At 48.8% G+C, this 14037-nt stretch overlaps 3 protein-coding genes across 3 annotated transcripts; 1 reads left to right on the top strand and 2 right to left on the bottom strand.

The window, feature by feature from the left end:
• The first annotated feature begins 3458 nt into the window (after nt 1-3458).
• ASPGLDRAFT_976078 (uncharacterized protein) lies at nt 3459-4355 on the top strand. Its single transcript, XM_022550607.1, has 2 exons — nt 3459-3566; nt 3621-4355. The coding sequence occupies exon 2, from the start codon at nt 3798-3800 to the stop codon at nt 4185-4187; it is 390 nt and encodes a 129-aa protein (XP_022404319.1). The 5' UTR covers nt 3459-3566; nt 3621-3797; the 3' UTR covers nt 4188-4355.
• Nucleotides 4356-6290: 1935 nt separating this feature from the next.
• On the bottom strand, nt 6291-9534 carry ASPGLDRAFT_63781 (putative serine/threonine protein kinase (Kin4); the record flags this gene model as incomplete). Its single annotated transcript, XM_022548712.1, has 3 exons — nt 6291-7819; nt 7877-8171; nt 8248-9534. The coding sequence occupies 3 exons, from the start codon at nt 9532-9534 to the stop codon at nt 6291-6293; spliced, it is 3111 nt and encodes a 1036-aa protein (XP_022404318.1).
• Nucleotides 9535-12127: 2593 nt separating this feature from the next.
• Nucleotides 12128-13446, bottom strand: ASPGLDRAFT_42671 (uncharacterized protein). Its single transcript, XM_022545647.1, has 2 exons — nt 12810-13446; nt 12128-12757 (listed from the first exon to the last, which is right to left on the bottom strand). Exons 1-2 carry the CDS (start codon nt 13192-13194, stop codon nt 12351-12353), a joined length of 792 nt encoding a protein of 263 aa, XP_022404317.1. The 5' UTR covers nt 13195-13446; the 3' UTR covers nt 12128-12350.
• Nucleotides 13447-14037: the final 591 nt, after the last annotated feature.

The raw sequence follows: 14037 nt of genomic DNA, 5'->3' as shown, positions 1-14037 counted from the left end.
TTTTTTTTCATTTTTCTTTGAACCTTCGCTGGGTCTATATTCACCCCATGGAAACGTTAATTGAGGTACATATTTACCGGGAAACTTGCATCTGGGCTGCAGGGGTAGTGCATTAGTTAGCGTCGTGGCATAGCGTGGGTAAACAAAGAAACACGTTGTGATGGAAGCGTGGACTGTGCAGTAGTTGAAAGTTGATATTTTGGGAAATCCTGAGCGGCGTTTAGCTGGTAAGGATTTGAACTGACATCTTTGTTCTCTGAAGCTAAAACAGATCATCGGATCCTGTCAATCCTTCTTTCTAGAAAGTGGCTAGTTGGTATGCGGGTTTCTATTTCTGAGATAATAGGTATTTGATCTTCAACATTGTTCGTGTTCGCGTTCGTGTTCGGAAAATATGGCTATGGAAATGCTGGGAGGGGATGAATATCGCGATATCAAATCTCGTCTAGCATTGTTAAATACACAAACGCGATTCTACGCAACTCCTAGAGCATGGGGCGCAAAAGAAATAATTAGAAATATCAATCGATTGAATTGGAACGTAACACAAAGACACAGACTAGGGCATAGTAAAAGCATGCAACAATGATATAACATAACAAAAACAGCGCATATAGTGTTGAAATGACGCTTAAGAAACAATGGGAACAATGGCAATATAAGCTTCCTTAGACACCATATAGATACATCCTCGACAATCAAATCCCATGATATCAATATCGCAGTCCAAGTCGCAAAACCAGATGTAAGAATCGAGAAGTCATTTCGTGTGGGATCCTTGCACGTCGTGATCGACACGATATCCATAGTAGTTTAATTTTGTACACTGGATCACCCGCCAATTCTCCTCGGATCTATATATCCGTTAGTACACGAGTTGTCACTCTTCCGGAACATGTTAGAACTCACCCTGTACGCTCGTGTATGTTTAAAATACTTAACCCCCGTGCTTAGGGCAGTTGTAGCCCTCCCGGCGGCGGGGCTGTTGCCGAACGCCGGGGCATGTTGATGTGCCCCGGTGTGCGCAGTGAACCACGCCGACTTCCTGGATGGCGCAACCACAGTCGTATTTGATAACGTAGATCGAACACATTTTAATTCGTTTCGAAGAGGAATCGAAGAGGAAGGTTCGTTTTATTTTAAGAAAAAGAAAAAAGAATTTTTGAGAGTTTTGAAATGGATTGGTCGAGACGGCGATCCGCGCGAACAAATGATTTAGTCAGGGACGCCGGAAAAGGTGAAGCAACGGACTTGGGCGCTTTTCTTTGGATGAAAAAAGAGGCAGAGGAAAGACAGAGAGAGGAATTGATGATGATGGAGAGAAGATGAATGCAAGAGGGATCCGGAATGTTTATATAACTTTTGCCTCTGTGGTTGACTGACTGCGGTCAAAGAACTGTGCCGCAACGGCGCCGCTATACTGGGCAACAGCATCAATCACACTCCATGATGATGCATCTCCCACCCCTCCCAATTTCCTTTCTTTCTTTTTCGTTCGCTTCTCTCCGAAGACGCGGCGTAGTAGTTGGTGCCTGTCTGGTTCTACATCTCGCCTCGCCGTGTCCCCAACATAACCGGGGGGGCTACCAACAAAGGTTTACTTTTTCCGAGAAATAAAAAATAAAATAAAATGAAAACTCTACTGCACCTGATCTTTCCAACACCAAGCAGGTTTTGTGGATCACAATGGAAAAGCATGCGGCCAGGGATGTTAAGGGACCCCAAGTCGGACCAATAAGGGCGTATGTTTTATCCAAACCATTGACCTAAAACAGGCAACAGTGGCCGTTATAGCAAGGTATCAACAGCCTTGGTAAGTAAAGGGGGAGCTTTGACATCATGTTGGTGACATTCACGGCCCATCTATGTGCATGCAGGTGTAGTCACATTGGGCCAGTAAGGGAAACCAACAGCCGCGTTTATCAAATCAGTGATTGCTGTAAACCAACATTGTCCATCCTTCTCTGCGGGTGATGCCGCAGTCGAGAACCGCGCTCTCCGAATGTCACGCAACAGTAGGAAATGACCATTGGCAGTAGCGATTAGACCCTGTCCAGGGTCCTGGCCCCTATGATGCGTGCCATGCTGCCTTGACAGCATCTAGCCATCAATTTGATAACGTTTGTTATATCAACGCCGCAAGAACGTGCCAATCTCGTTCCTCGACATGGCAACTACCGGACAAAGCCGTGTAGTATGTGACGGATGAGCCATCACTTGCTGTGATGAAAGGTTGCATTGACTGCGCCTTTTTCATCCTTCTGTTGGTATTTGTCCCACATCAACATCCTCAGCGGACTCTTGGTGGTCAGCAAGATACGGGAAACGGGAGGATTCGGGACGGGAAGATCAATCCATTGCGCATGTTTACGCCTGAGTAAACTCTCTTGCTCTGTTCTCGCCCTTTGAAAATTGTCAAGGAATGAGCCTGACTCATGGCGCGGTTGGATATCTGCAAATCGAGTGAACTGCAGAGACGACAGACTTGTGGCGCAGAACGAGTCGACTCGCACCTATAATTCACAACGTTCGTTCACACTGGCAGCATGCATGAACGCCAAATCCACTGTAGGAATGAACTAAGGCAGTGACCACCTCCAGCGCCGCAAAACAAACCATCCTCCACCTATGAACTATCTGCAGCGACAACGACAAAACCAGCTGCAACTGAAAAGGCAGACTGCCAGGCACACTTCTTGCGGCAACTGTGCCAATCAAGATGCAATAAGAAAGTCAATTCTGGCGTCTGCAACTGGCACAGTCAGTCCGCGCCGGCGCTTTGAATCGAGTGCGACGGGATTGGCGCGGAGGGGCTGGAAATCGGGCGTAGGCGCCAAGTCAGCGACAATCGACTGGTTGCGCCGATATGCAGCTGAAGGACTTGCCGCTGCTAGTTTGCTTAGGCACAAGGCAGAAAACAGCTGGAATGGAGCTGGAGGTGGAGTAATAAGAGGAGATGAGGTTCCTGTCTTTCTGTTAGTGCTACGCTTTCTCGCAGGAAGGTCAGAGCACGTGACTGCCTCTGATTTATTGCTGGTACAAAGTACGATGAACTGCCAAGTATTCTTCTGGCAGTGCTCTGTGCCTGTCATACAGTCCTCCATAACTAACTACTACGGAGTACGACTAAGACATATCTTATCTCCCTATTTCCCCTCACATGATTTCCTCTGAAACCTGAGAATGTGCCAAGTCGCTGCCAAGTGGCCCAGACTAGATAGCGTCAGGTGACTGTGCATAGCTATCGATCTTAAAAACACTGACGGCTTCTTGGCTGTGGCTGATCAGGGTGCAGATACAGTTCTCATGATACAAGAACTGGTATGGAGTTCTGTACAGACAGACATGGAGGAAGACTACGGAGTACGTCAAGTAAACAGCACAGTAAACAGCACAGTTCACGTACTTCGGCAAACAGCCTACAGCCTACCGCACCCCACGGGTATACACAGTGTGCAGTGATTGTACAAGCAATGATGCGGATGATCGCCAGCCAAGACTTGCCTAGAAAGGGGGCATCCGGGGGGTCCACTGCTCGGTAACTCTTCTAAGGAAAAGAACCCCACGTATGTATTCATTTCACATTTCATACACGCTCACTAATACAGACTTCTGCTCAGTGAGGTGATCAGTCTTGGCCAGATCTCAAAGATATAAAGAGGGTCTCATTCCCAGGAGATTGTCTCATTCTATTCTTCATCATCAAGCATCTCTCTCTTCTCTCAGAACTACAAGTCCAAACCAAAACAAAACTCCTCTTTAAGTCTTACTCTCAAACACTCTATACAACTCTCAAAATGTACTCCAACACCCCTGGCGCCAACTTCCTCGTCCTCTCTCCCATCCAAACCGCCTCCCACGGGTCCCCCGCTCCTCGAGCCCGCTCCGACAGCTGCTCCTCTACCGACAGCGCCTCCTCCAACTTCCTCGTCCTCTCTCCTACCCAAGCAGGTCCTCACCACGCTGAGTACCGTGGCCGCTCGGACAGCTCTGCCTCCATGGACAGCACCGCCTCTGCTTCCAGATTCCTTGTTCTCTCGCCCACCCAGGCTGGTCCTCACCACGCCTCCATCTCTGGCTCTGAGAACCGTGTCCGCTCTTCGGCCGCGCTCTCGCCCTCTCCGCTGCCTGCTGGGTTCCTCTTCCTGGGCTACGATGCTCCCGTCCGGACTGCTTCGAGTGAATAAACTCGTTACTTTTTCCATTTTTCTCCTTTCTTGAAAGCTACCACCCGGTATGATCGCATCATCCGATGCAACAACAACATAACACACCACGACACGAACGACACGATACCCATCATCTCCAGATGAGTCCAGAGTCCATACAAAAACGGCTCGTCCGGGGAGGTTTCTTTACAACACAGCATGCACAGATGCACGGATGCACGGATGCACGGATGCACGGATAGACACGTACAGTTATCGCCAGGTTGGACAGTGGACAGTGGACAGTAGATAGTCTTGGTCTTGGTTTTTGTCTTGTACATACCATAGCATAGCCCCATGGGGCCTTCATCATATCAGCACGGAATGAACAAATTAAGCAGACCAAATCAGCAGAATTGCGCAATGATCATCGTAGCTGGCTGTAGCCAGCCAGCCACTTGTACGGAAAATTACTGTACTACAAAATCTAAAATAGTGAATACCCCCGCATCGGTGAGATCTTAGGAAGGTAATCCACCCAAGATCAACATTCGTAAGTTTTTTAAAGTAAAAAAAACTACATAATCCCATTACTAGCACAATTTCTCCCCCTCCCTCTCCATTGATAAGACAAAAGCAATTTACTTAGACACACCTACACCTACACCTACACCTACAGAAGGATTGCATGTACATAACAATGACCACCAATCCCTATTCCTCAGCCAAACATACACACATAATCCCACTCATGTCCGCCTCCATACAGAGCACAGAGTCCGGTCTGTACAGGTAAACCTCCGCCGTATTCCTGAAACCCGTATCGCCAGATCACCATCCTACATACCCTCCCTCCACCCTCCCAACCAATCACAGTCACAGACGATGATCACGTTGAGCAACTTGTGGGATCTGCTTGTTTTGGCTTTTTTTTTTTTTTTTTTTTCCACTTGGGCCCCTGTTGCCTGAATACTTCAAGCCAAGAGAGGTAAGGACGGCCAAGAGGATAGGCCAAGAGGATAGGCCAAGAGGATAGGCCAAGATAGAAAGGTAGGGATGTTATGCTTAAATAAGACAAAGTAAGACAAGGAAAAGTGCAAGTAATGTTATCTATTTCCGTGTTTATTTCCGACTCAAATACCCTGGACTCCGGTTACGCTCCCTGTACTCTGTACTATGACGCAAGATCTACAGACAAGTGTTTATGTACTTGTACCTCGGCCTCAGGGTCCCCCTCAGTACTTGTCTCTTAGCGAGGGACAAGTCATTGCTTTCCCGTTTGGGTTTCTCTGTCCTGTGTTGTTCCGCGAACCTCGGGCTGTGGTTGTCACATGATATCTATCTTTTCATTTACTCTGCAGGATGGAATACCGTTGCAAACTCAACTGGTCGAATATCGATGTAATTACATTCTTCTAAAGTAATATCTACTCTACAAACCAGTATCTCTGTACCACAGTATATCAAAAATGATTCAATCAGACAACCGACAATCGACAACTGACAACGAAACGACAGTGGTATACTTCGAAACTCCAATGCAAGTATAATCACCAGTAAGCAATGAAAATTAAATTATCCTCAAGGAACTCGAAACTGGGATATAAGAAAGAGAAAAAAAAAAAAAAAAAATGTAAAGGAAAAGGAAATGCATCCTCCCATGAAGAAAATGCTAAGAAAATAACAGAATAGGGCTTGAGAAGTAAAGAAAACAAAAACCACTTTACAACCAGTATAATAACAGTAAACACACAATATTTGAACAGACGAACAAGAAATGGAAATTTATTGTCCACAAAGGAAATAAAATGATAACATGCTAGATAAATCAATATGTATGCGGGATCAAACGGTCACGGGGTACAATAACAGGACAAACCGATCGCTGCAAGCAGGGGAGAACGTATGCTGTTGGGGTATCACGAGAGAGAAGGGTATCCAATTATCCTCTTTGCTCTTTTCCTTCCATACCGAAAAAGAGCCACTTCATCCTCCTTCCAACGTCAACGCGTTCGAGGTGTATTTGCTCGATTCATCCTGTCCTCACAAAGGAGCTGCCAAAGTGGGACGCCGCCAGGGTACTCAACCCTAAAAGAGCAGGAGTTCAAAGCAATGCGAAAGAGCATGTACAATTAATCGAATCTACCGATCATCGCCAACTCGAGACTTAGCTCGCCGACGGAAAAAGTCCATGACTTTCCTCGCTGCTCCTGAGCTGCCAGGATGATGCTCATACTCGTAGGCATCGGCAAACTTGCGGTTCTTCTGGAGGATACCAGTTCCTCGTCGGTTGCCTTGCATCGACTGTCGGGGAGCATTCTCATTATGGCCATCCAAGTAACTGGGCGCCGAATTATTAGCGTGCGCATGCTGCGCGTATTGCTGATCAGGATACATTTGCTCGACCGACGCGCCGCTGTAGGACGTTGGCTGATAACCAACAGATTGTGTCCCATGTAAGGCCGCAAACTGCTGGTCGATGCGAGCCTGGTAGTTGACTTGTGCATCGTTGGTGAAGACCTCATCCGATGGTCCCTCTGTAATCGAATTAATCGCATCTTGGGTTCCAGAACTGGCCGCGCGGGAGCGGGTTCCTTGAGCACCAGTCGACTGTTGTTGCTGGACGCGATTATTGACATTTATGCGACTCCCTTGTGAATCATTATCCGGGGTTTGCGATCTACTCGACGAACCAAAGCCTTTCAGCGAGAAAGATGCAGGTAAAAGCGAGAATCGACGAGGCCTGCTCTCTCCACTCGACTCGCCATACTTGCGGTTCGACCCAAGAGTGCCTGAGCGTCGAGAATCCACCGAGACTCTCGTGTTGTTATCTCCTGGGAATGGTTCTTTCATGCTGGTAGGCGGGTAGCGCCTGCTATTCCTTTGGCGAGCACCACCCGGTTGCGTACCGCGACCACCGAAAATAGACCCAGATCGACCAAAAAGTCTTTCTCCAATCCCCGAGATCGTGTTCGATCGTTTGTGGCCCTTTGGTGCCTCTTGGCGAGGGGTGGTATTGAATCTGGATGGATATTCCTGAGCACTGGGCCGCCCGATGGACATGGTAGCGGCGTGCGTTGGATCTTGAGGGATAGGTGCGGAGATCACATATTGCTTGTTCGTAGGTTGTGCGAGACGACCCTGGGCGTTGGTTGCCGCAACAGTAGGAGCCACAGGTTGGCCATAAGAGCCCCGCGATGGCAGTCGGCCAGCATTGAACGAGGTCATCGAACCACCGGTGGTCGGCCGCGTGTATTGTGGCATTGGAGGCTGGGGTGGCCCCGTGACCGCTGTGCTGCCCCCAGCTTCCGGCATGTTCGATTCTCCAGCCCCGGGGCTCTGCTCTGCGGACACCTCCTCTTGGGGTGCCGCGGCTCCAGCCGCAGCAGCCGCAGCGTGCGTAGCCTCTGTTGGGGTCGTGTTCGAAGCGACGGAATTCCGTGCAGTAGGAGTCTCTCCTCGGGCGGTCTGAGATTGAGGGGCAACATATTCGACCTGGACTGTTCTCCGCTTGGCATCCCGCGAGGTCTTGGATTTGTCGGACTGCTGGTCGTGCGAGACGTCCCCAGAGTGATGGGTGAGTCCACCCACGGTAGAAACGGGACTGTGGTAGGATTTCGGGGGTTCTCTGACCGACGCACTGCGCGCCAGCGATGGTTCTTTTTGTTCTTCTGAATGGTTGTCAGCAAAATGAACCCTATTGGAGAACAATAACAAGCTATACATACCTTGCGGAATGGTGGTATTGGCAATTTCGGCGACCTGGGTGGTACTGCTGGTGATGTGCGACACGATGTGGGAAAATTCGCTGAGCCAGCTGTGACGGGCGACCTCAAACAGGTCGGCTCGTTTCCGTGGATCAGGTACCAATATCCGCCGCAACAGGTCGCGCGCATGTGGGGTCACATATTCGGGGAATGTCAAGGGAGTTGTGACGATATATTTATACAACAGATTGATGTTGTCACCATCCGGATTTGCCGGGTCATCGTCAAAGGGGAGATATCCTGCAAGCATCGCGTACTGATCGCGCCATATGTTAGCAATCCAATTCTTTAAATTTTTTTTTTTTTTTTTTTTTTTGGCAAGCGGTACGTACCAGAATAACACCACAGCTCCAGACATCAACCTTGCGTCCCGTGTATAACGAATCGCTCACGACAAGTTCCGGGGCAGCATAGCAGGGACTTCCGCAGCTCGTTTGCATGAGATCGCCTCGCCGCATTCCCTTGGCATTGGTCTTGTCCAGTTGCATCCTCTTCACAAAATTCTTGTTTGTCAAATTGTACTCGATCTCCTCACTGAGTTCATCCACCGCGTCGAACGTGTTGGCGAACCCAAAGTCCGTAATGATGATATTGCGATTGCGGTCAAGCAGCAGGTTCTCGAGCTTCAGGTCACGATGCACGATACCTTTCTTGTGCAGATAACCAACACCGGAGACGAGTTGCGCAAACAAACGGCGTGCGGAATTATCCTTCAAATACCGGTTGTTCAGGATGTGGTCGAACAGTTCTCCTCCGGATGCGTACTCCATGATAATTCCAATATGACGGTCGGTTTCCACCATTTCGTGAAGACGGACGATGTTCGGATGTGAGAGGTCGCGGAGGATTGAAATCTCCCGGTAGATCTTGGGAAGTCTGGTGGGATTCGAGCCGAGCACCTCCCTTCGAATAAGCTTGATGGCCACCTGGATGGTGCCGTCTCTCTTCCAACCCAGCTTGACCTTGCCGAATTCACCTTCACCCAGCGTCTGCCCGAGAACATACTGGCCAAAGGTCATTTCTTTCCGCTTGGTCGAGTTGCTGTTGTAGTCATGTCGACTACGCAGCCCGCCACGGCCGCCATCGTCTACACCTTCACTCCCGACCAAACCCAGGCCGCCACCGGACTGGGCACCCTTGCTGGGCGACGACTCCTCAGATTTCCCCGATTGTCGCACCTGCTCCCGCTCGATATCCACTGACGGATCACTGACGAGGACTTGGTTGATCACGGTACTCGACTCCTTGACTAGAGTCCCCTGAGAAGGAATAGTCTCCATCATAGACGCGTTGGTCGGGGTCGCTGGAGAGACGGGAGACCCTGGTGTCCAACTGGCTCTCTTCGACGGGTCCGACGAAGAAGCGGCGGTAGCATGATGCCGCCCAGACTCAGAGCGGTGTTTTGAATGTCGGGATCCCGAACCTTTATCTGAAGGCGGAGAACTGCGGTGGCTGCGATGGGACGACGTTCTAGGGGGCGGAACTGGGGGGCCGCCTAACAGATCGGGATAAATTGGGCGATGCGCGCTGCTCTGGCCGGGCGCAGGCGCCGCGGAAGACGAGGCTGAGGCTGCATGTGTCGACGGCGGCAGAGACTGCGGACGAGGGTTTTCGCTCATAGCCGATAAAGGAGATGAAGCCGTTTCTGGACCGGAACGGAGGAAGGCTGATGATGATTTAGCGCCGGGGTTTCAAGATAGAGGTGAGTGAACCAATCAATGGAGCGCCGCGACAGCTGCGAAGACCCGTGCAGTACAGCGCATGATGAAACAGCGAAATCCCAAAATTGCAGGCGAAGATGTAGAAGGTGCGGCCAAGGGGACTGTTTGCATCAGGGAACAGATTGGGACATACCTTCGTGTTATTGAAGGCGCAAGCGAGTTACCAAAGGAACTCCTGCGTGACGGTCCGAAACAACACTTCGTGAAGCTATAAATGGGTGGGCGATCCTTATTTCGGTTCGTTTGTGCAATCGCAATGAGCGGGTCAAGTTATGACACGATAAAGGAAACAGTAAACAACAAAAATGACCCTCCTGAGGGTTATTGTCTGTTGACAGCTTTTTTGAGAGTTGATGATTTTTTTTTATGGGGTTGTATTGCGATCGCAATCGTTCGTTCTCTGCTGCCAGAGCTGTATTGTAAATCAAGTTAGTTCGTGGATTGCGATCGGAGAGCAAGAGCATGCTTCCAAATACTCGAAAAAAGCAAAACCATTGACGCAAAAGAAATTCATATAAAAGTAATAAACAGGAGAAAGTAGACTGCAAGAAACAAACGCATGGGCTTCGCAAGTCGAAGACGCACCTTTATTATGGAAATTCTTTCTTTCTTTCTTTTTTTCTTTTTTTTTTTTTTCAAATCAAGAAATAAAGAGAAGACAAGTCCCAAGATAGCTGCACTGCAGTAACTACCGCGACTTGTCGTTCACAACCTCTTTTCTTGGCTCTTCTTGACGAGGGAGACCGGGGGGGGATAGCCTCGGGACGCGATTATGGATCGTATTGAATTATTCAGACGGTAGACTGTTTCTGGGACTGTTTCTTTCGAATAGCTGTCGTCGAGACCAGCGTTTAGCACTGCTGCAGGAATTGAGGCCGAGAGTGTACCGCGTATAGGATCATGATCGACGGGCAGCGATAAAGGGGGGAGAGGTGGGAGGCGCACGGAGGGAGGAACGAAACTCGAATTGAACTCGATCGTTTGTTCTGTTGGTGAGGATTCCTCGAGCGAGCAACGAAGACCTGCGTATTAGAAACAGAATAAAAGCGACCCGGTCGGCGAGGGAGAGTAGAGTCGACTACTACTCCGTAGAGAGAAAGAGGAAGAGGGAGAGAAGCGGCGGGCGGCGGAGAAAGACCCGAAGAGGGAAGATAAAGAAAATTAAAGGGCAAAAGAAAGAGAACAACAACAATAACAAAAAAAGGAAAACAAAAGGAAGAGAGAAAAAAAAAAAAAATATATAGAACAGTTTTGAAACTGACTGAAGAAAAGAGGAAGAAGAAAGAGAAGAGAGAGAGAGAGAGAGAAAGGAAGGAAACAGGAAGGAAATGAAGAGAGGACGACGCGGAAGAAGAGGAAGAGGGGAGACGAAAACGGGAGACCCTCTAGTATTGCTGTAGTCTAGCTTAGCTCTTACTCTAACTAACTGCTAGTAATACTGCTGCTGCTACGACGATGATAATTCCAAGCGTCCACTGCCACCGTGTCACTCATTTCTACTCCTCGACTCGCCCTTACTGTTACTTTAATTTTTTGTTTTTTTGTTTTTTTTTTTTTTTTTTATGTTCACTTTCCATGCAGTATAAACGTGTGGACAAAAATAACCAAATCAACAGGGGGATTCACTGTTTCGAACCGACTCGCTTTGAGCCTCTGGGGTTGTGCACCGCGGCGATCCTCATTTCCGTATAAAAGTGGTACAACCATGTCGAGTTCATACAGAGCAATACTATGCACACTGCAGACTCTAACCGATCATCCTCGAACATGTCCACTGTTCCATGGTTACTCGCCCTCTCCTTCCCCAGACAAGGGACGTATCAATTTCGGTCCCTGGAGCAATTATTCAATTGATAATCAACACTATCTCGGACCAACCTCCAATTCTCCGAGTCTATTCCTCATGTCCATGTTCATCTATCTATCCCTACAATATATTCACTCCGAAATCATCCATCTTTCATACAGAACTCTCAAATAATATAATTCAGGGGTTACACCTAATAGTACCACCGCGCAACCATGGTTCTTGCGGCGGCAATGGGTCTGCGGGTGTATATATTTAGTCATCGGCTCTTCCATTCGTCTACCAATGATTCTTTATGACAGGAGCAGGTGGGGTTTATAGTTAGCATTCTATCCTGGACATGTCAGGTGTCAATCAATCCTGTTTTCCGAATCTCCTCACGGCAACGGAATTTATATATATCGGGGTCACTCCATCGTCGGCACCATGGTCACAGGTTGGGGATCTTCAGCTCCAAAATGAAAAGAGACTAAATAAGCTGAGTGCAAGGCCGGCCCTGAGGATCATTTAGCAGCTCAGGTGGCCAAGAGGACTGACCCATAAGTTCATGTCGTTTCGCCATGTCCTGATTTGGGCGTGTTGCTCTTGGTAGCTCGGGAATTGAACGGAGATATGTACAAAAGAAGCACGAGAAGAGAATGAGCTCTTACCTAGTGACGATGATGTGGTGAAGCGACATGGTGGTGAGCCGTGAGATGGAGGCCGCTGGTATTATATATCGACAATTAAGGTAGTTGGTGATATTTCTATTACTTACAGTAAACTCTCTTGATAAACAATCTGGCTAAATCATCCCAAACTATCCACCTAGAGCCCATAACCCATCATAACTCCATATACTCCATCCCGTCATTTTCAATGTCTTTTTCAAATGATATCAACAACAAAACCAAGACACTCCCCATAATCACCGATGACTAGCCGGTAACTCATGAACCTGGTGCTCAGAATTATCCTCGAGCTCCTGCACCGGCAGCGGCGGCTGCGGCTGCTTGGTATCCTCCAACTCCTGTATCCTTTGCTGCGGGGCCTGTGCCCAGGGAATATATCCCATATCTCCGGTCATATGTGGTCCAGGTGCCGTTTGTGCTGCTGCTGCTGCTGCTGCCGCCGCCGTCGCCTTCCGACGACGATGGATGAAAAACCATAGAAGCGCAAGTATCAGTGCAGCTCCAACTACACCCCCAACGACACCGCCAGCGATGGCGCCGGTATTGGTAGAAGAAGAGGATGAAGTTGATGAGTCTGAGTCGGATGTGGATGTAGCCGTGGCCGTGGATGCTGACGTTGATGAAATCGTGACACTCGTGCTAGCTGGACCGAGAATTAGACTTGAACGCACTGATAGAAAGGAAAGAATACGCACTTGAGGTAGGCGCACTAATAGACAACGGCGCCGTATACGAATCATTCGCGTTAAATGACTCCCACGAATCCGCACATCCCACCCAAGTCCGATCATCCTGGAACGCCTTCGTGCCATCAACACAGCAGAAATAACCCGATGCCGGACTGTTGTCTTCGCTACCCTTGGCTCGATAGAGCGTAGCGGTGTCGTTAGCACAATGGGGGTCTTGTCCGAGTCGTTGCCCGCAGTCTACGCCCTTCGGGCAACAGTCATCTTCGCAGGAGGTAGCTGAGGGACAGCATCGGTACCAGGGATCCCAGGTTTTGCCGCAGTTCTGCTCGGTGCTGAGACAGGAGCCGTTACGGCGGAGAGCGTAGCCGTAGGGAGGGTCGAAATCTGACATGATAGGAAGTTAAGTAGACCAAGGTAAAATGATCAGTTGTTGAGTTCTGTCACTGTCTTTTGCTGAAAAATACCGAAGCCGGCGAGAGAGAAATTCAGCTTCGCAGCGGGGAAAGTCAAATATTTAATGCAGCGTCCAGATAACTTATGAGGCTGAGCCGTAATACAATGCCTGATAATTCAGGTGGCTGCAGGATTCTGTCGCCTTGCTAAAGGGGGTAAATAGTCTGGGGACTCGCCAAACGCAGGAACGGTGAATCCGTTGTCTTTAATTTTGCAAACTGGCAAACGGTCTTACATGATCGTCTCCATGCTTTGTACATTCTAGCTGATTCCTCACATTTAAGTACCTCTGAGATACCATCATAGAGTGTCTGTACTTGTCCGTACTCCGTTCTCTCCTGCCATCCAGGATGCACGGCCAGCGGGAGCTAATCATGCTGCGGTGCCCGATTGGCTGAGTTTTTATGGCAGTGCTCGTCGTGATTGGTCGACTGATATCGCTCTTTAATTACCCTTTTGGTGTTGCTGTCACGTGGTTTTCCCTGCAGGTTAACCATACAGAATACTTGCAGAGTACAGTGGTGAATCTGTACCATTCCGGTGCAGTGCTTTCTATGATTAGATACCTCCATAGTCGTTGGTGTAGTGCAAATGGACAACATACCACGAAGAACAGAAAGCTCTCCGGACTCCAAATTAAACTATTCTCGACCCACTGAAACGCGGCACGTCCAATTTCCTGCCATGTGGGCCATTTTGGCCAATAAACGAGATTTATTGACTCTGTAGAATACGGAGTACAAGTACAGGTAGTTCCGTATAGGCTAGAAGCGAGAGAAAG

Source organism: Aspergillus glaucus (assembly GCF_001890805.1).
Source record: "Aspergillus glaucus CBS 516.65 unplaced genomic scaffold ASPGLscaffold_3, whole genome shotgun sequence".
Lineage (NCBI taxonomy): Eukaryota > Fungi > Ascomycota > Eurotiomycetes > Eurotiales > Aspergillaceae > Aspergillus > Aspergillus glaucus.
The sequence above is the reverse complement of the archived record's forward strand: the minus strand, read 5'-3'. Positions and strand labels throughout refer to the sequence as shown.

What these genes read in the sequence shown, in the direction of transcription:
- ASPGLDRAFT_976078 (XM_022550607.1), top strand. Translation starts at nt 3,798, where the DNA reads ATGTACTCCAACACCCCTGGCGCCAACTTCCTCGTCCTCTCTCCCATC.
- ASPGLDRAFT_42671 (XM_022545647.1), bottom strand. Translation starts at nt 13,194, where the DNA reads ATGTCAGATTTCGACCCTCCCTACGGCTACGCTCTCCGCCGTAACGGC. An exon ending in TATTAGTGCGCCTACCTCAA is followed by an intron (nt 12,758 to 12,809) that starts GTGCGTATTCTT and finishes TTCTCGGTCCAG; the next exon opens with CTAGCACGAGTGTCACGATT.